This window comes from Notothenia coriiceps, unplaced genomic scaffold (assembly GCF_000735185.1).
Source record: "Notothenia coriiceps isolate Sejong01 unplaced genomic scaffold, NC01 NC01_scaffold00024668, whole genome shotgun sequence".
NCBI lineage: Eukaryota > Metazoa > Chordata > Actinopteri > Perciformes > Nototheniidae > Notothenia > Notothenia coriiceps.
The window spans coordinates 1,995,680-2,018,070 of record NW_011357369.1 but is presented as its reverse complement, the minus strand read 5'-3'; the positions used below and the strand labels follow the sequence as shown (position 1 = coordinate 2,018,070).

At 42.5% G+C, this 22,391-nt stretch overlaps 1 protein-coding gene across 1 annotated transcript in view; it reads right to left on the bottom strand.

Annotated features, from left to right (window-relative positions):
- Positions 1–22,391, bottom strand: part of LOC104955678 (multiple C2 and transmembrane domain-containing protein 1-like) — a 50,018-nt gene that overhangs the window by 23,729 nt on the left and 3,898 nt on the right. The window contains exons 2-5 of the mRNA XM_010783062.1: positions 21,940–22,014; positions 19,698–19,817; positions 11,867–11,983; positions 1,696–1,752 (exon numbers count right to left, since the gene is read on the bottom strand). Of these exons, the coding sequence (XP_010781364.1) occupies positions 1,696–1,752; positions 11,867–11,983; positions 19,698–19,817; positions 21,940–22,014 (369 nt within the window). The remainder of the gene's footprint in view (positions 1–1,695; positions 1,753–11,866; positions 11,984–19,697; positions 19,818–21,939; positions 22,015–22,391) is intronic.

Genomic DNA, 22,391 nt, shown 5'->3' with positions numbered 1-22,391 from the left:
AAATGAAATGCTAACAGTTGAGGGGAGCAATAGATCAAAATGTATGAAGCCAGAGTTGGTAAATTGTAGCCTTTGTGGCGGCTGTGCTATCCAGCATCCCAGCCCTGTGTGAGCACAGAGAGCAAGACCCTCTTATGTGGAATAATCAGTTTGGCACCAAATCTGACAGAGGCCGCAAAAGCTGCTGCTGCACCTCATTTCAATATGAAAGTCCAAAATGTATTTCATATAATCTGCAGCTTTTCAAATGCCTGTATTTGTATTTTTTCCCCGAGAGGAGGTGGGGAATGCAATGATGGAGGGCAGACGTAAAGGAGGGGTAGAAAAAAGGTTCAAGGTTGCCTTGTGCATATCTTCAGTCGGTGGCCCCCTGCACATTTCAGCCTTGGAACTTCACAGCCATGAAACTTTGCTCCTGCATCACTGTGGGAGAGGATGTAATGCTCACGTATCTTTGTGTGCTCATGGCCCAATTGGCTGCCTGGCTGACTGATTGCCTGACAGGCTGACTTTCTGGTGGGATGACTATTTGACCATCTGCACTATAAATGTGTTTTTTTTAACCCTTTACTTGCAGGCTTGCACTTACGACCCTTTCAAATGTGGAGAGGTTGTAGCAAGGTTGCACTTTTATTAAATCCAGCATTAAATGTTGCAGTGCATTCAGAATACAGTGTCCTCAGGCAAAACAATTTTCAAATATCAAATTGCCTGGTCAGAGGCCTTTACAATTACTATTGCAAATTCCTCTAAAAAGATTACCAAACCAGACCATGGAATTTACCACATCTTAGCCTCCTAACCTTTATATTGCTGGAGTGTGGCTGTGAGGCATCGAATATCAGCTCAAGTCATTTCAGATTCCAGACTGTTCAGTCAAGGTACTTTACTGATTTCACAGAAAAAGATTTGGACTTAAAAGCTTAAAGCTATTATTGTGTCCTTGTTTAACACTGCCTGAGTCTCATCTCGACTATCAAACAGAATATTGTTTTCATTTTAAGTGTGCCTCCCCAAAAACCAGACAACACAGTGGGAGGATAAAGAGCTGTGCCATTTCAATTACCATTCCCAAGTGGAACATTGACAAGGGACTGTATGCTATCCAGTGGCATTTGTTTCAGTAGCTGTTCCTACAGTGTAAACGAGCGGAGGCAGTAAAGCAGCCACCTGTTGTTACCTTATAGTGTCTGGACAAGCCCAGATGCTGTTTTACTGGGACATAAAGGAGCAGTGAATGGGCCTAAATAGCTAACTAAGCTCTTTATATGGGCGCATGTTCTCAGGAAGCAGGGCTGAAGCACAACGTTAGGAAGGTAAATTCGACATAGTGTTACATGAAGGGAAGTATAACGATAGCGTGGCAAACTGCAGTAACAGACCAAAGAAAAAAAGCACAAGGGCAAAAGGTGAGACATGTGAAGTTGATATACATATATCTAGAGAGAAAACTTTTCAAAAGGTTAAAAAGGTTGTTCAATCTTTGTACATGTGTTTGTGCCTCAGGCAGTGAGAAAACCTGTACAGGGAAGGAGATGGGGGGGGTGGAGTCATTTCACTCAGCTGTGTGTTTCCGGTGTGTGAAGCAGTGTCAACCACTCCTGAGGCAGTGTGCGCACGTGCTCGTGTGCGTTAGTGCATACCTTTGTGTACATGATTGTGTGTGACTGCATCCCTGAGACAAGACATAATTACCTTGTCATCTTTGTCAAAATCCTCATCCTCGTCCTCCAGCAGGTCCTCCACTGCTTGCTGACAGTTGCAACAGAGGGGAAAGAGAGGGAAAAAAAGAGAAAAATAATGTTTATGCAGCAGCTATAGTACAGATAAACACCAGCTAACACAGGGTTAATGTCATCAGAAGAGCCAAAGAGGCATAATAAAGCTGATTGGTTATGCTTATGTCTGGCAAGAGTTTGTTAATGAGTATGGAAAGCAACTGTGTGTGCTAATATGTCAAGAGCCTCAAAAACGTTTGGAATTGGAATTTAATTTGAGAAACATTCTGTTGTTCAAATGTGTTGACACTTCGGGAAATGTAAGCAAATGCTGTGGCTTTGAGTTTCAGCGGGCTGAGGATTAAACTCTATTCACCCACTCAAATCGCATTGCACAAAAGCATTCAAATCTTTCACAATTCAGCGCGACGAGACCACTGATAGCCACTCTTCTTCTTCTGTTTGTGGTCGGTCTCAGTCGACCTCTTATAACCTTTGCACTCGTCTCTCACCTCTACAGCCAGCCGTCCTATAGCTATACACTTGTCTATCTATAGCTTCCCATTCTTTCACAGAATGATGCTCCACGAGAGAAGAAAGCCTGCAGCGCAGAGAGCAAGTCACAAAGAACAGCAACTACGTGCTTCAGTGGTCCACAACCGATGAAACTGGAGCTGGTGTAGCTCTGAAGCCCCCAAATACCATGATGCATACTGTACAACACAAAGGAAGAGATGACACACTCATGTGCACACAGCCATAAACAAAGAGGCACACAGGGAGTGTATGACATAACAACGGAACAAGCAAGTTTGGCTTTTCCTGTTAAATAATGAGGATGAAGGATTGAGATGAGGACATTTCAATTCACATACAGCTCAGACCTCAATCTGTGTGTGAAAAGCAGGCAGTGAAACAAATGTCTTGGCATATATGGAAAGCCCTGAACCAACAATAGCAGCTTGAGCCACTGTGTTTAGCGACACCATATCTAAGTGTTTAGAGTTAAAGTACTTCAGTTGTTTTGGTGCATTTTTGAGCATGCACAAGTTCATGTGTTAGTCTGATGCCAATGAGCGGCAAATCACAAATCACGACTGCATCTCGTATCAACCCTCTTCCTGTCGATGACACATCAAAGCTACAAGGTCATATGGTTGCTCCCAATTTGTATAAACAAACACCCATATCATAAACCCTACAGCTGTTAGCCCCATCTACTCTCATTGTTGTATTGCTTCACAAACCCCAACCCCCAAAAGTCTTTGCTCAGCCTCAACATCACCACAACCCGCTAACCAGCTCCAGAACAGCACAAACTACTTTGGAGGAATCCAAAAATCATTACTTAACAAGACAATAGCTTTTGTCTTTTTTGTTTTTCATTGGAATAAGGGGGGAAACTATGTGGCGGCTGACATAAGCCTCTTATGTAAATGCAGCTTCCCACACAAACAAAGAGGAGTTCAGAACAGCAGAGTTGAGAGGGGAGCGTCAATAGTGTGTGTGTTCTGTCAATAGCTCGGTTACACTAGGCAAAGTGTTGTTGTGCATGTACGCCTTGCACCCCTTGTTTTAACTGTACAGCAACTGGTTATTCCCACTTCACTGAGACTCCATCAGTGTCTAGACAAATAAGTTAGATGTTTCACAGTTCACAATCTCTTTATTGATACAGAATACATTCATATACTCTACAGCGCACAAATACCAGAGAGGGAATTCTTGAGCTCAGCCGAGGCAAGAGATGTAGACTTGATACAGTAAAATGAAAGCCTTCTGGCAACACTAAACAAATGAACTATAACTGCTTATAAAGTCATCATGGTTCCTCCCAAATCCTTTCACCCGTGCCAAAATACAAACATAATGGATTCCACCACACAGAGGCTTTACTAGGGCACGCCTGGCACACGCTCCAAACTTTAAACAAAGGGAATGAGCATGAGCTAGCTGGAGAAGCATGACCTAGAGAGACAGAGAGAATGATAGAGTCGTTTGTCTCCCTCTGCTCTGCGCTCTGCTCTCTCTCCTCTATCGCCTCTGGTTACAGAGAGAAGTCATGTTTCCTGCGATGAGACACAGTGTAAAATTAATAAATAAAAAGACATGGAACATGTCATCTGCCCTGAAGATTGCCACGGCTAAATGTGTGCACTGAAGCTACTGTCTCAGTAAGGGAGGATATCAATTACCTCAGTACAGCCGATGAATTCCAAACATCTTTCTTTTTCTCCCTCTACCTCTCTATTGGTCCCATTCTTTCTAAGACCTGTTTGCTGTATGATATCATTTATCTGCTTATCCCCCCATTATCATGTTGTTTGAATTACTATCATTACAGCACGGCGCCATCAAAGCCTTACTGTCGACAGGACGGCGTAGGGCTCACGTTGCCTGCAGAGCTGCTCCAGTCAGTTCTACATCTACTGAGGTGGGGATTAACATATTCAGACCTATTCAAATGATACAGGGATGATGCAGGCTACTCTTACAGATTACACTGTGCCCCATAAATACATACAAGGATTGTGATAGTATAAAATCCACACAAACAATATAAGTGAGAACAATGACATTGAGAGTTCAAAATAGCTGTGAATATCTGAATACATCTGTTTGGCCTTAGTGGCTTCAAAACTGATTTGTAAGAACTTAGTTTCTGTTGCGTTGGCTCCGATCCCAGCTCTGCTACATCACTCTCATTCTGGCTCTCTTTCTGTACTTCCAATCAATGCAAATATAGTGCCTGTGAAGAACAAACTCATGTCAATTAAAATTGAGTGGAATGTCTTTACTCAAAAAAAGCCTACTATGCTGCAGTTAGAGATTTTGATGTGAAAATAACTTTTTATGACACCCAGTCCATAAACCAAACCAAATCAGATGTGTAATACCCCCTTGTTTGGTGTTTTCTTAATGCATCCTTTCATGACTTTTTCTACAAGCTACAAAGCTGGGACTTAGAGAGACCTATGTTTTGCATTGTTAGCATTAACATTTAGCCTTACAGAGTGTGATCTTTCTCCCCATGCACTGTTGCTTTGGTCCTGATGAAGTGCGTGTTACTAGCTTACATTTTCCTGGACAGAGTTTGATTTATGTCTGGAAAAACAAGAGTATTCTTAAAGTTAGATCAAAGTGTTTTTGGATTTGATTTCCGCTGCACAGGCTGATTGACTGAGGTGTGATGAGTTGTTGAGGTGTTGAGAAGAAAAAGCAGAAAAATAGTTTTCAAGAACATTCTATCAGGTAGAAATTGAAGAGGGCAATTTGTTTATTCTCCTTTTGCCCATACAGGGATCAACAGCACAGGCAAAATGTGCCTATATTAGGATGGAGAGCAAACACTTTGGGGCAAAAGGGTTCATTTACTGTATGTGTCCTTCTGTTTACAGAATAATCTGGTGACTCTGTAGTGTGACAGTAATTATAGGTAACCCCTCAATTTCAATCAGGGCAGATTTTTTTTTAATTGTTCAGTAACTGGAGTAAAAGTCTTAATTTAAACTGTGGCGTTTGTTATTCTTGTCCAGGTATAAACTCATTAAACTCCTTCCCTGAATAATACAATGTGAAAACAAGTAGTAAAATGAGGTTATAGGGAAAGGATATCCCTTCGAGGGGTTGGTTGATCCTTTAATGAAAGTAAGTGAGAAAATAAACCCTGTTTGGATCGAACAAGTGCGCATGCACACACACACACACTCCACAGAGAGAAAGTAAAAATCTACTACCTGAAGTAGTAGCCACATCATTTCCCCCCTCCTCTGAGATGCTTCTAAACTCGGCCCTCTCTCTCCCTGGCCGGGCTGAGTTCCACTATCTCCCCTCCTAACCTTCCCAATGACAGCCGCATTGGGAATTGACGCCGAAGCAGACATCCCAGCGAACATGAAGATATACTTTCTGCTTTTTTCTCCTATTCCTCTATCCCTCCCTCCCTCCATCCTCCTGCTGCTCTTCCTCTTTGATACGTGAGGGGGTTTTAACCTCTCCAGCTGCTGAGGTTTGGCCGATTGGCTAGCTGGGGGATCTCAAGGCCCTACTTGGTATGCACCGTCCATGAATGTGTGTGTGTGTGTGTGTGTGTGTGTGTGTGTGCATGTGCATATTGCCTACACCACAGTTTCTGCAGACTTGGGGAGGGCTGTGCGCCTGAGAAGGGCTGCTGGCTGAGTCTGGCTGACCCACGCAAGCTCTTCACAAGCTGTCAGAGCCGTGGCCCTCAGAGGGGGGCCCTTCCATCTGCACTGCCCCAGCCAGGGCTCACCCAGCAGGGGGCCAGAGAGGGGTGAGGCCGGGGTGCTACCGGAGCTGGAGGCTGGGGGTGGGGGTAAGAAGGGCAGCTCCATATTCATGAAAGCAACACCAAATCTGTTAGCATTTGAAATAATTGAGTTTCACAATAGTAATGTACACTCTGTGCATTTGGTATTGTTTATTCGCTGACAAATCAGTAAGTACGGTATGTTTGTGCAGGGATTCAGCAGCTATCAAGAGGAAAGCACCATTTCACACGCTCCACTAGCCTTCTTGACACTGTGAGTAAATATAGTAAATCCAGTGAGAAGATGTGTTTCCTTCTCAAACAGATGATGCTGTATTGTCTTATTGTTTCTTATACTCAGTTGTGGCAAAGAGGGCTAGAGCTGGTACACACTTGATGTGCAATCAACTGCACACAACCCCACTCACATCTGTAGGCTTTAGCTCAAGGTTTAAACCAAATAGCTACAGCGGGTGTACTGTATAGACAAAACAACAAGCACTGAGGCAGACACCCTGCTGCTGACGTTGTTAGCAAAAGAGCACAGACAGTTACAAAGGTTCAGTATGATAAAGGGAGTTAAACAAACGGAGGGAAAGAAGGAGAAAGAGAGACAACATGATGAAAAGGAAGGCTGGGAAGAATCTGCAGTGGCATTCATGATGCTCCCGATGCTCCCGTCCCGCTTCAAACTATGCCCGTCGCCTGTCTTTCTGCCTGCCAGCCTGCCATCCTATCTGCCAGTTTAGCAGAGACAGAGAGGAGCAGAGATGAGCGCGGTGATGCCGGGGCGGCACGGGGGAAATCAGTGGGGCACAGGCGCTCCCAGTTAAAAGTGACATGACCTTTTGATTTTGTCACCTGTCACCAACTGCCATGTCTGACTCTGCACTGAGGAGTGCCTGCCGTTTCCCTCTCCCTCCGTCTCTCTGTCGCTCCATCTCTCTGAATACCTCTGTCTTTTTCTGTCTCCTGCTCCCACTCCATCTCCTTCGTCTTTTTCTTTCCAGAGTTGCAGTTTTATTGGGAAAAAGTGGAGGTGTGACTTTCTGGAAGAGTTGAGGTATAATAGGCAACATTTCCTTTTTTGCTTCTAGCTTTCCCCATCTTTACTCGTGTGTTGTGCGTGGCTCTTAATGAGGGCAGATGTCAAGGCACAGTGTGTTTAGAGATGCAGAGACAGGTTTTTTTTTTTTAGATGCAAAATGAGGGAGAAAATAGAATAGATGAAAATGGCAATGAAGACTTGTTGTAGAAATGAGACGATGTTCCAATAAAATCAGACGTAATTACAGTTTGGAAATAACACAGATTATTTTTACTCTAATGAACAATATTCGGCTGTCTCACAGAGGGCTTCACAGTCAGGAACATAAAGAATAAACCAAAATAAGTAGAACAACATTGGCTTGAAAAAAAAACCCTAGTGAATTATTTTATGTCTAAAAAAATTCTATTTGTGTTTATGGCAATGCTATTAACTACATATGTAGGGCGGGTTGAACGTTTCGGTGAGTGTGAAGTATCTTTAGGCCATTAGGTCTTCCTCTGTGTAATGATTTGGTGAATCTATGTAATGGTCTGAAGCATGGTATAAAGATGATGGTCCTCCAGTGTGACAAGGCCTAATTGCCCATCATCCTGTGGAAAAAAGAGACATCACCATGTTCTGTATGTGCCCTCTATGACAGCCTGTGCCAACATGAACACCTTCCTAACATCTGGTAAGGGCCTTTTTGGGCCAACAGAACAGCAAAGATGAATTTCTACTGGGATGCATCTCTTGCTTCTTAATCTCAACGCGCATTATATATATTATTATATACACTCATGCAAGCAGGCACACACATGAACACACCACACGGCACACCACACGGCTACGAGCCTTGCAGACGTTTTCTCTTCCAGCAGAGAGAGCCACCTGTCCTCTGTTTGACCGAGCCCGGCCCACTGGCTGCTTCCTTTGCTACAGGCTTGAGATGGATCTAACGCACACATTGCTCAAGGTTTCAAAACAAGATAGATATTGAAAGGAGGGGGTCATGTAATTTAAGTGCTTCTCCAACTCGTAAAAATAGTGGACTCAATAGTTACTGTATGCAGAGGCACATGTTGGACCTTGGATAAGGTACATTCTTAGCCATGTCAAAGCAGTATCATACTCCACATATATTGAAAAGGAGCAAAGGTTATCTTCTTTGTTTGTTTGCTTCACTGAGCATGTTACAGCACGGCACACAGGGCAGCTTACAGTGTTGAAGAGTCAGGGTTCAGGGGTCAGAGTGCTACACGATAAGAGAGGAGGTCATAGACCTTTCTGGTACGTCACCTTTAATCGCTGTTCTGAGGACGCTCCGACTGCTTAGCAGGTACTGGTCAAGGTTGGGGCGAGGGTAAGGATTTCTGATCCGAGATCTGTTTGCAAAGCAGCATGTAACCACACAACATTTAGTGACCCTGAGCGGTGAATTACAGCGCGGAAGGAACACTGTGTTTGTTTATTTGCTATAGACAGGGCTATGGACTGTGGTTGCGGTGTAGAATCAGAGAAGGGTCCTCACATTGAACCCATCAGATGGAGCAAGGCCCTTCAGTTCATTAGGAAGTCTGTACTCAAGCGTATACTCTCATTTGTTCTCTCTCTCTCTTTCTTCCCCCACCCTATCCCTCTCTCTATCTCACCCTTCAGAGTGAGTTCAACAAAGATTCCTTTGGCATTACCCTCACCCCAGACTGCTGGAAAACCGCAGCGCTCCGGATGCTGACCCTTGCTCGGCTCAGCACAATGCTTTAATTTGGTGTGTTGTTTAAAGTAATTAGAAAGCCTTTTTCCCTTGTTTTCTTTTCTATTCTTCTCTGTTCCCTGCCAAGTGCGAGGGGGGAAATTGTGAGTCGTCCATGACTTCAGCTTGATAAAGACTCGGAAGAGGAATCCAGGGGACCGGGAGAGGAAACGAAGCACGCAGATACTGTATGCTCTCGCTTTACTCACTTCCCCCTGCACCACCGCAGATTGGGAAACTCTGTCTGAAAACAAACAGGGACAGGACTCGGGGGAGACATGCACCTGAATGTGTGTGTTACAAATGTGTGTGCTTATGTGTGTGAAGCGTTTGCAAACACAAATGACTAAAAAATAATGAGTACTTACACAACGCAACATTAGCTGTGCATGTTCTAATTTAACTTATAATACAAATATCACACCTAAAAGATGCAGAGAGCTGATAATGGAGCGATTGCATTCACCAATCCTGAGGCAGTGAGATTGCAATGCCAAGACAAGAGATGATGATTGTCAGAGAATCTTCTTTGTGTTGCCTGTGCTGCTCTGCACAACTGTCACAGCGGCAAGGAAAGGAGCATTAATGGTGCTAATCTTTGACAATTAATCCCACTTTCACCGGATATATTGCTGCGAAAGGATGTCTGCACACACTCGTGGATTCATACACACATTTTATGGAAGTATACGTACATTTTCTTCAATCAGTCACACACAGATAACTTATCCCCATCTATGCACGCTGTTTTCCCCCCCACACACCTAGAGTGACTCACAGCTGTATTTCTATACTTGTGGTCATGCCTGAATCATATCCTTGGAATAAATTAACAAACCAGACTCTGAAAGATAGCAGGACTCTTACAACACACATTCACATTCCCCTATACTACATTTACACTGGTATCCTTTCCTCTTGAAATTAGTATTTTCCTCTGACAATGTCGCCAACAACTTGAACCAACTTCTCTTAACACCCTCTACTAGCAGCACTGAACCTCTTGTCCACACATATTAAGCTGTACACGTAAAGTAAACAATTGTGATCATAATAGAGAAAGGAGACATTTAACTGAAAGAAGGTTGGATATGAAACTTTCCAGGAGTGCTCTTGTGGCTTAACAAAAAGAAATTGCCTGGCCTTGGTGATCTATTCAGCCCAGTGTCCCAAACAGATAAGCCTTTTGAAATCAACCAAACACTCCTAAACCACTCAATGAGGATGATGATATTGAAGCAACAATTTAAAAGTAAAAAAGTGTTGGAGTATGATGTGTAATTAATCAAATATATATAAAAGATTAGCAACAACACAAGCTACTGTACAAGACATTCAATAAAAGTACAACTGGTAAACAGTGTATTAGGTTTTAAATCCCACTGCTCCAGATCATAGAAACATGGGTCAAAATCAGTCATTAAAGCGGCGTGATGCTACTTAGACCATCTACGATTTAAAAAGAGTGAAACTTAAATATCCTATTCACTCTTGTCTCTGAGTATATGTCAACTTTGTAGAACTCACCAGAGCAATATTGTCTTTCTAAAACGGCACTTGCCATACGAGTATCAACAATATCAACATGTCTCAATGTTCCAACCAATTCCTGAGGTACTTTACACACAATAGTCCCTTTCAAGGAGGAGAGAAAAGCAATTCTGCATGAAGTGGGAGTTACATGCACATACTCTTACTTGAAGTGAGTGGCACATTAAGAGAATATGTAACCTTTGTTGCCTCATTTTAATTAGGAAGTGCATTGGAAAAGAATATCATTAGGTCTGGATAAATATAAGCAGCAGGTGGGGGCACAAATGATCGGGTTTCGTCTTAAGGCATGTGGGATTTTTTTTGTCAAGCAATGTTGCCATCTACAGGCGGAAAGTATATCCTGAGGAAGTCAAGTCTCAGTCATTCACAAATTAAAAAATGATTTATTTTGACTGTGAAACTACCTTCATTAACAAGCCTTTAATTCTTGACTGACTTTATCCAGTTTAAATGCTCTTATTTTCATGACGTACCACCTATTACGGTATAATTGCCACGTAATTGTCAAGTAACAGACTTATATCCGTCACATAGGGATTGTCTTTTCTGATTTCATTTTCATCGCTTTACATTTTCCACATGTGAAAATAGAGGCTTATAAATAGAGATGCTTAGTTCTGGAGACTTACCAAATAAATCTTTTGGCAATTTATACACAGTTTGCATCTAATTCCATTTGTATGTGTAACATTACAAATGACACATTGCAATGAGATTTGGTTCATTATAATGACTGAATTTATTATCTTTTCCAAATCCAATCAAACCCAAAGAATCCTTATGAAGAGATAAATATACACATAGAGAAGGCAAGAGACTGCAAGAAAATCTGAGGTCTGTTAACTGGTTATTTCCAACGGAGACTTGGAAAAAGGCACTTATTAAAATTAATCACTTCATTGTTCACGCTCACTCCATAGTCCAGCTCTCTCTCTCGTTCTCACTCTCTTCTCTCCAAATGTGCCGGGCCATGATTAAAACATGTCTGTTTCTCCATGACATTGCTTTGACATCATTTAATTGGTATAAGAGATAAAAATAAATGAATTAAATAAATATACTACCAGGTAAGTAGCGTAACGTAGCTCAAGGTGACAGCCTATTATTTCTCCCTTTTCTTTGCCTCAAAGAAGGCAAAGTGAGAAATGTGAGATCCGAATGTGAATGCAGCTCCTCAAGGGGGCAGATTTTAATTTTTTTTAAATCCACCAGAGAGGTATTTTAAAATTAAATTCCAATTTGGCTCAATGTTTGTGCAATTTAATCAAAAGTATATTTCAAATGAGTTTGTTTTTAAAAAAGGTATGATGATTTTCCAATCATCTGCATGTCTCATCACATCATCATCACACCTTTTATAGCACAAATATGGATTTTATATATATTATATCTTATCAAAAGGCTGACTTGCCTGTAAATATAAAAAATGCTGTAAATAATATTAATTTGGTGTCCGAGTATTACCATGCATTGTGTTTGGAGGCTTTTACAGCGAGAGAGAAGAAAGGCGGAGGGATATCAAAAGGTACGGGGTCACTCACCATGTCTTGCCTGGTATCCTTCCCTGACGCGATGAGGATGTAGTTCCAGACCAGAGGCAGTAGCAATGCCAGAGGAATCATATAGAGTTCAAAGTTCCACACAACGATGACAAAAAGCTGAGGAGAGAGAAAAAGACAAAACCATCAGCCAAAGAAAAGTGAGAACAAAAAAGTGAGAACAGTGTGGGCTGAGAATGTATGCATTCAAGACCCCATGTTGACCCTGGTGAGGCAAACTCCTGAGAACGTACGCTCACCATATGTGCGATTGGAAACGCATTCAAACACATTCATATGCAGAATCATAACCGCCATGGAACAAAGCGCAAAAAATAAGACTGTGTTTCAACAAAGGTGCAGGCCTGGTGTCGGTGAGCCTAGGTTCAACACTCTGACCCTCAAGGCTTTCTGGGCCTTCAGCTGAGGAGGAGGGCGATGAAGAGGATGAGTACGAGCCGTCAGAGTCTCTTCCCTCCATGCCAATCATCCCAGAGGCTGAGGTCATGTACCGTTTTCAGCAGCAGCACGTCAAAGCTGACCCTTCCATACTCAGCCCCAAACCCCAGCATCTGACCTCACACACCCCGCACCCCGAGTCCCTAACCCTGTCACTCCAAGCCCCAATACCCTCTCTCCTTCCCCAAAAGGCTCTGATGCCCCATCTCTAACCTCCTCTGCACCCATCTGCCAAAACCATAACCTCTATACCTCCCCTCTCATCACCAAACAAGAAAAGTACCATCTGAAAATTAACCTCTCCTAAAACCCTCTGGATTTGGCAGGGCTCTTTAGCCGATGACAAGAGATTATTATGGGGCTTGTGAGAAGATATATGTGGGAAAATAATATTGCTAATGATGGAAGCTTGTCATCTTATCACGGCATTGTGTCAATTGTGAGAAAAGATTTGGGGAAATGTTAGAGTTTAGCTCAAATAGGATAATGTGTGGGAATACTATCTTTAAGAAACAAAAAGAACAAATCATTTGTATTTTCTAATATTTGTATGTAAAAGTATACACATATATTTCATAATTAATAAGACTACAGCAACAATTATAACAAATGCTAAAAATGCAAACCATGCCTGATACGGTTTATTAAATTCAAGTGAAAGAATTGTATTATTTTAAATATGAGCAAGGAAGATTTAACATGAAATATCGTCGGTATAATAATGCATCCATGTTTAACAGGCAGTTTTGATGGGAAACTTTAAAGAGAAGTGTAATTAATACCATTACAATATGAAGCAGTTATGTGTCTGTGTACCAATTATGATCTGTTTGGCTGGACAACATCATTAACAATCAAATTGTTTTATTTCCGTGTGTTAAGAGGATGAAGAGGGAGAGAGGGGGGGAAATGAAAAACAAGCTCTTCATTGTGTTTACAGTCTAAGGTGAGTGTGGATATGAGGTTCAACAGCCCCTCAAGAGTGTGTGTGCAGCTCTGCTATTACTGTAGTGGAGCCAGTCGGACACTAAACCGCACACACACGCACTATCACACACACACTGTGCCGTCGATGTTGCATTTTACTTTCTCACACACACACCCACACACAAACATATGTATCTGAATATCAATGCAAACAACTCTTTACATAATTAAACAATAACATTTTCTTAACTTTTTCCCTTCTCATGTATAAAAAAAAGTTGGTCAGGCTCATATCCAAACTTTTTAATACAACTATCTTTATGTAAAATTCACTAACAGAGGCGTAGTATACAAAGCAAAAAAAATACATAAATTAAACATTAGAAATGTCCAGTACATTTACATAATGCTCACAGCAAAATGTATTTTCAAATAAACCTGAATGGCCTTGGTGCAGCAACAATATCTCCCAAAAGGATCGAAATCTTTCCCCGTCTCTCAGGCTCAACTTCACTTTCTCAAATACAAAGAGCCTTTCTCTGATACAGCTGTGTAGGAGAATTGGAAATAAACTATTCAATAATTCATATTTGTATACTAATAAGCAACACAACCATTTCCCTTCATACATCAGAAAAGAGGCAAGGACCGTGTAAGCTCAGCAAAATAAACTTGCATACAAACAAACATATCACATGCTTGAAAAAAAATGTTCTCTACAAAATATAACCATTCTAAAATGATCCATCTTCCTGCAAAGTATTACAGTTTACAAACTCAAAACACTGATAAACATGTAATAATCAGTTTTTAATACAATCCGCAATAGAGGTGCAGAAATATGTGTTCAAACAAACAAAGGAGCTCACTTGTCTTAAACGTATTCTCTTAGAAGATATAAATACCTTACACAAATCTTCATGCAGATACAATGTTCTTTTCAAACGCTCTGCTATAAATAACACTTACAGTAGGCATATTGTAAAGTAAATATATTTAGTGTCTTGTTCTCTAATCGCTTATGGTATCGTTATCACACAACAGGCGAATGAATGTGCTCCACGCTGTCCTGATGTTTAAATGAAACCTTAAAACCCGGTTTTATGTTTAAAAGAAAAATGGATCTTGCTTTCTTCTCCATTTGCCTGAGGTTGTTTAACCTGCCGTCCCCCTTCATTCCTTCTCCATTTGGTTTTAGTGGCTGAGGGTGAAGTTTTGACAGGCAGCTAGAGCAACCGGACACCCAGTGGCCGGCCCTGCCCCGTCTCCGAGCCCCCCGGCGGGGTAAGAGAGGGGCCCTGCAGTGCCTGGACCTTTCCACCAGGACCTGGCGATCACAAACACCCCCCATTGCGTGCTACACCAGATAGCAAGCTCTGCGCCTGGGGAAGAAGGAGTGGGAAGGAGCCTGCTGTGGATGTCAGTGACCAGAGGAAGACGGTGGGGGAAAAAACAATGATAAAAACATGCTGGATCGAAGGGGAAAGAGGAGGGGGGGGGGGGGGGGAATGCAAAATGAAGCTCCAGATGTAGTCAAAGGGAATCATTTGTAGATGACTCTGCGTGGTCAGAGACACACAATGTAGTGACCGGTTCATATCTGAACACGGACTGAGAGGGATGCTCACCAGGCTCAACTCTGGCTTTCCTTTTAAATACTGCTGATTTCTTACCTGTGTGCTAATGTAAAAACATTCATATAAACACAGTAGATAGTCTTTCTCTGTTTATGCGCTTCTATATTATTGAAAATATGCAAACACTCTAATTAAGTCTTGAGAGCCTGTATATAAATGTGCAACAGAACAGAAACAATAATGAGATATAAACCATTTTCTCTCTTCTCATACAACCATTGTTGGAAATAGTATCTGTAATTATCTGAATTAGAACAGAGTAGTAACAAATATACATTCAAGAGTCAGGTTAGTTATTTCTACTATAGTGAACATTTGATGTTGTCCCCAAAACTACTGGCAGCATTTACCTTTAAACAGCCATTTTATCCTAAAAATCACTCTTTTTAAATCATTTGCTTTAACAAGTGTTTTTTATACGGCAATGATTTTTTAAGAACAAAACTAATCACTTGTCATAAAACAAAGTAAAACAATATTTTCCTCTGTCAAATCTGCTAAACCATTTCAAATACGGTTTAAGGCTACACTTGAACTGGGCAAACTTCACATCTAAGCACCAGCTGAAATGCATACGACATGTGTAATTAAAATAGACAATCACAAACAGGAACAAAGTAAAAACAATGACAGTATAATTTGTAATATTTTGGCTAAAATACCAATACATAAAATCAGTAAAATAAATTATTTTGACAAGTCTCTGTAGTCTAATTTCATTACAGTTATATCTTAGATGCCCTCTCTTAATATTAAGAAATCCCCTGAGCACAAGAAGATATATTAAACGTGTTAACAAAATAGAGAAGTCAAAATGATTTATTCAAGCACTCAGTGTGGCACGTTGAGAGTTGTATTTTACATTATTTGTTTCAAAACACAACCCGCGTCCTTACGGCTCTGAGCCGCGGCTCTGTGGGAGGGTAATATTCAGTACTTTGGCTTACATTAACCACACACCAGGCTAACTTTCCCCCTGCTCTGTCTCAGTGGAGTGAAACTGAAGTTTGGATTTCAGAGTTCCCCTTTATCTCTCTTACATCAATTTCCATGCTGGCACTAAGTGTTGCCAGATAACAACTAGAAGTCCTGTTAAGTTCGAGGGAGAGGGAGGAGGACTGTGTCCTGTTAGTGAACGGACCTCCCCAGCATTCAGTGGTGCTAGACTGCCCCCTGCTGTACCCCTGCAGAATATATATCTGCAGCACAACTAATGCTGCTCATCTGATAAAACAGCAGCCTGAATGACTAAGCCCAACGTGTCAAAGCCAGTCATTTTCTAAAAACATCAAAAAATAAAGCAAAGCATCCACCATTTTATGACCGCAGTTATAAAACGGAGTGTTACGAGAAGTAAAGATGCCGAGTCCCTGACGTCTCAACAAAAGGCCTCGCACATTTTCCGTCTATCTCTGGTGATTAAACTCTGGTTTGGTATTCTTGGTTAGTCATGGCACTATATTTCAACTATCATTCGTTTAGCAAATCAGGAGAGCAGTAACATGTGAAAGTATATCTTTCAAAGCTGTCCCTTGCTGTGGGCAAAGACGAACTCACGACTTTAAAACTTTCAAAAGTTAGACTGCTTCTTTGAAGAGGAGTCAAAGGAGCAATTTAAAGAGACCTGGAGTGGTGTGTACTGCTATGGCGTCTCTGTACTGTGTATGTGTATTAAACATGTGCAAACACACACCCCCACCCACCCACACACACTCCAACAGTTGCTTCTGTACCTGTCTTTGCTTTTTTCCCTTTTTTATTTCAGCAGGGTGAATTTTTATCTAAATGCAAAGCAGGTGATAGGTGCTCCAGTTTCCTCTAGAAGTAGCTCCCTTGTCTGGGCTCTCTTCCTGATAAGAGTCCTACTTTGCCTGACATAAAAGAGCCCGGTATCATTTCCCCTGCCTCCCCAACAACCCCCAGCTCGCTGCCCTCGCCCTTCCCCGAGCTTCACAAAGCTGCCTCTATTTGCTCCCAATTCAGAGCCCAATTGCAGATAAAGTTACAGCAAATTTGTTTGGAGGAAGAGCTGCTGAGGCCTGCGGTCCCTGGGGCAATAACAGCCTTGTCTTGCAGGGGCCGTGGGGAGAACTGGCAGCAGCAGGAGAACAGAACCCTACACCGCTCAGCCCCACAATGGCCTCAACTCTCCGGGAGAGAAGGCAAAGGAAGAGGAGGGGAAGGAGAGATACAGAGGAACAGGGAGGGATGGAGGGAACGAAGGAAGAGACACTGAGCTTGCAGGTGTGGAGAGAGGAAGCAGACGCTTAACCCTGAGACAGGGAGACACCGAGACCAACACCCACATGCACACACACTCACACACCACCCATCATGCAGGACAGGAGGTAACTCCAGTCCCGTCCATTGTGCCAACGCCTCAGGCAAAGCTGCCACGGTGGCTGATTCACTGTCGGGATGGGTGGGTGACAGCAGTGTGGGTGTGAGAGAGAGAAAGGCTGCATGTGAGACTATGCGATATCTCTCTTTCTCTCACATGCGCACAAAACACACACAACATACACACTAATCACAGCTGGCACTAATGGGCGATGTGTACATGCGGCTGGCAACTTTTGGAATCGTGCAGAAGGAGAGCAAGAGACCATGAAGAAAAAATGTTGAGCGTTTTTATGGAGGGAATGTGGTGAAGTGACTGCATTTGGATGTACTATTGCATTCAAAAAATACCAGAATGATATGAACACACTGAAATTCCTCCCCTCGGGCTCACTGAGCAGTTGAGAAGTGCACACATTTGTAAGTTTAGAGGTTGAATTGCCAACAACTCCACCTCTGTAGCTACAGCCGTGTTGGAAAGTTAAGTGTAACATCTGTCTAGAAAGACAGCCAGACAGAAACACACGTGCACATGTGAACAGACACACATGCCCATAATCACACACAGCCGTACACCTTCATGAACACACCACCTTGGCCAGATGGCCCCCCATAAAAACCCACTTAAAGAGATGAGCGAAGTGATTAAGAGGCCTCTCAAAGTGAGGGAGAAATGAAAGAGGGATGAAGAAATAGAAGGGAAGGGAGGGAGGGAGTACCTGTGTAGAGGAGAGGCCCTAAATACTCTGATGCTTTTAGCTAAGTGCATAGTCCTACGATAACAGACTCCTAAAAGAGTGGGAGAGGGGGGAGGAAAAGCAATGACACCTACATTTCAGACTTTCTATAAACTATAAAACGCTACGTCCTTGGCCTAGATACACCCTTTATCGTCATCTGAATACTTTGAATTTAAGCGAGTACAATGAGAATATGAATAGTCTGCACTGTTACTCAGAAGGGGATGTACTATGCGTTGTGTTTTCTAAAAAGGGTGAAGGGCTATACAAGGCGTGTGTGTGTCTGTGTGTGCTGACATGGAGGCTGGGCTATCCAAGGCTGCTTCCTCCTCTCACCACGAAGATTGGCATCACTGAGTTGACCTTGTTTTCTGTGAATTCGTCCAAAAAATAAATGTCTCTGACATTTTGTATTTCTTTCTTAAAGATAAAGGGTTCTCACACCCAGTACAGCCTTACATGAGAGCACACACACACACACACACACACACACACACACACACACACACACACACACACACACACACACACACACACACACACACCAGGATCACACATGAGTCTGCTTGCACACACACACACACACAGAGGGAAAATGTTAACTGATCAATACTAGTCTCTTCTGACCCATGTCTTGTGATGACACTGTGACCTGCTGTACAAACACACACATATGCAGCCTCTGCAGAGATGAAATTGGTGTCAGACAGCCAAATGCTGCTAATGTCTAATGTCTGCTGTGAAGACACTTAGTGCTCCTACAGTAAAGGGCTGGGGCGGGGCCGGTCCACCTGTCCTGTAGCTACTTAAGTCAGGACACTAAACCAGACAGGATTAAATGCCTTCTCTGTCATCTTTAGGGTAGGGAACCTCCATTCAACCACTCACCGCCCTGCAGGAGAATGTCTTTTACTGATAGCTCTGCTGTCCAATTACACTTCACCTTATAATACCAGACACAGATGACAGGAGGGCAAGAGAGAGAGGACAGAGGAGGATGATGGGAGAAGAGAGAAAGAAGCTACCATTTCCACTGTCTGCAGGAACAGCTTGTCACACTTCAATAGAATATAGCAACATTTCCAACACAAGTATTTCAATGTTTAAGGGTCTCAATTAAAATAGTGTTCAAGTTTCAACACCAACTCTCCACTTATTCCAAGCAACTGAGTACCAAAACAGACACTTTCCACGTATAAACCATGTGTGCTTTTACACTTAATACAAAGCTTGAAAAGGGATTCAATCGCCACTATCTTATTAAGAAATTGAGTATGTGAGTAAGAGTCTGTAGTGGGGAAATGTACTTAGCTGTGCTTGAGACATCAACAACCCCCCGTGTTAGAGTGTGCAATTACCAGTGAAGGATCCATACTTTGTTAGCAGAAATGGTCCTACAGCCTCTGTTGCTCTCCTGCTGCGTGTGTGCAGATGTTAACTGGCAATATGAGAGTACTCGGTAAAATAGATGAATGTTGTTAGTCTATTTAGAATAGTACTGATCCATCAATGTGATAATGGTGATTTAGTTTCAAAACGTGTGAGGTAACAGTACACCCAACCGATTTTGTCTACGTACCATATTAATACAAAAGCATTATCATATGTTTTGATAATAGAATGAGTGTATTCAAAAAGATAAGATTTAGGTCCTGTTTCAGCTTGGATGTGAATGTAATATGTCCTCATGTGTGGTACTGTACAGGTATATGCGAGTGCAGCTGTACGTACTACAAAAGCACAGATGCTCCTCTGCGGAGAGTCCCATTCGAAGCAGCTGTTGATGAAGCAGCCTGTGTTGATCAGGAACATGATGCAGCGACGAACTCTGTTGAAGTTGTGCAACAGCAGCTAGAAGGGAGACAAAAACAAAAGTGAATGATTAAAACAAATGAAGATCCTGTTATATGCTGTAGATGATATATCATTATGTCTCATATATGATGATCATATTAATGAGACTTTATGTGACAGATTCCTGCGTAAACAAACTAAATCGCATCAGGGTTGTGACCTTTTAACATAAGCTTCACATACAAACATTATCACATACTGTATGTTTAAGAATTAATTTCCCTCTTTTTTGTAAAGGTTTTGAGTGAATTTGTCACAATTATACATTTAATACACCATGTACGTCTTCGTTAAAACGACCGTAAATCTTAATACGGGCACTTTAAACCACATTGTGTCTCAATCTGGAAAGTTAAGTAGAGCATTAAGTTTTTTAAATGTGCAGCTTTTACCCCACTTTGGCTTTAATATTACTGTCTAACAGTGCAGCACTGAGGACACCAAGAGGACAATTTCATGTGTTCCTTCTTTGGATAGCTATATATGGATGTGGATCAGCATACAGGACAAACGGCCGCTTAAAGTGTGACAAGATGACTCACAATGTTGCTGTAAGTCTTCTCTCCAAGTGATAAAGTGAAGTACAATAATTTCCAACAGTCCCTGGACTCTCTTCCCCGAGGGCTCTCCGTTCATTTTGGCCAGGTATGAGAGAAAGCTGGCTAACTGCTGTCCTCCCCATGGGTTGCCAACCATTCAGGGAATAGCAGTATAGCAGCGCAGAATGCCAACCACCCAATCAGGTCACCACCAGGAGAAAGTGCTCCCAAAGGACAAACTGTCTCTGCAGATCGCTGTTCAAAAGATTCTAGGCCATTATTTTACTATTTAGAAGAAAAAAAAACTTGTGTGTGTGTGTGTTTGAATGTGTGTATATTGTGGGTATACAGTATGGGTTTGTAGCACTACAGTAAAGTCTATTGTCTATATGCATGTGTGTTTCCGGGTGGATTTGCATGTGGTTAGGGGTGGCTTGGCTGCTTTGATGCTAGATGAGAGGAGGATTCCTCCCTCTCTATGTGTAATTATGTGAAGTCTTTTTGTTGCTAAACTGAGGATGACTGTATGGTGTCCAGCTGGGGACACACAGACCCTGAAGACAGCAAGACTGTGAATCATCCATTTCCACGTTCCTCAGCGCATGCACTTGATGTACATGCTGTACTCTTCTGGGCTTATTATTGCCTTAACTGTCTTGATAAGGCTATTTCATTTCCATGAAGTATTTCATAAAGTGCCTTGAGTTATTCCTCTAAAACACTTAGAAAAGTGGTAAAGCCGTTTATTAAGTCAAATGTGATGATTACGATTATATGGTTTAGTTTGGCAGCCAGCTTCTGGGTTTTTTCTCTTTACTGTGTATGTTTCTGCACATTAAGCAGCGAGTAACAGCAGGGGAGCTGCTACCACACAAAAGAGCCCTCACGGGGCAATCCCTCTAAAGCAGCCAGTGACATCATCATTGCGAGACGCTGACATGGGTCATCTCAGTGAGTCAGATGTGAAATGCAGATGTAAAAAACATTCTGCACTTGGGGGGAAAAAGAGTGGAGTGGGCCGAGACAGAGGGCAACAGAGAAGGAACAGTGAGGAAAGAAGGGAATAGATGGAGGGCTGACAAAAGCCTGGTATGGGAGCTGGTGCGTGTGTTTGCTGCGCTCGACTGTGCATGGCGCAGCTTTGACTGCTGAGCCCAAACGGTCAGTCATATGACATGTCTGATGTGGGCCAGCCCCTACTATTCAGCCCTTTGTGGTGCCGCCACACTGAGCGGCGTGACAATGAAGTGCAAAGCAGCAGTGGCAAAGAGGGCCAACTATAAGGATGGCCAATCTACTTATGCACCCCAGAGCTGACAGCTTGACATTTCTATTCACCACTCAGAGTGGATGCAAGGGGGGAGAGATGAGAGAAGGGAGAGAGGAGGGAAGGGAAAAAAGAAACAAAATGCTGTTTTTCCTTCAATCATGCAGTTGTATCTTGCCCACACAGTTGTTCTGGTTTACAAGATGCCACTCTGCAGGCGTGTTGGTTTCGCTTCAGACAGTTAGGCAGAATAGGTTGGACACAGATCAAATAAGGCGGAGAGGTAGAAGATCAGTGTTGGCTGCTGATGTACCTGTTTGGACACTCTGGGCTCCTCTTCGATATACTTCTGCTCTATGGGAATCAACGTCCTGAGACCAGCCTTCACCTGGAGGACGGAGTGAACACACACAGCCTTAAAAACAGCAAATGGTGAGAGTGAAAAGACACTTATTTCATAGCGCAAATAAATAAAATGACAGAATTGATGACGATTATATTTCTTTTGAATGTTTTTTTGTATACATTGTGTAATGATATTGGCAGCACATGCGTAGAGCGTGCCCCATGTCAGTGGCTAGAGAGCGGGAGAGAAAGCTGTAAGATGGCCGCTATAGGACACACACAGCGATGGTGAATGGGCGAACAAAGGCTGTTGAGAGGGAGTCTTCGATAATTAAAGCCAAAACGAGGACGAGGGACAAGGGATGAGATGGAAGCGAGGGAGGGGGGACAAACAGAATAAAGACAACAGCAGCGTGGGGG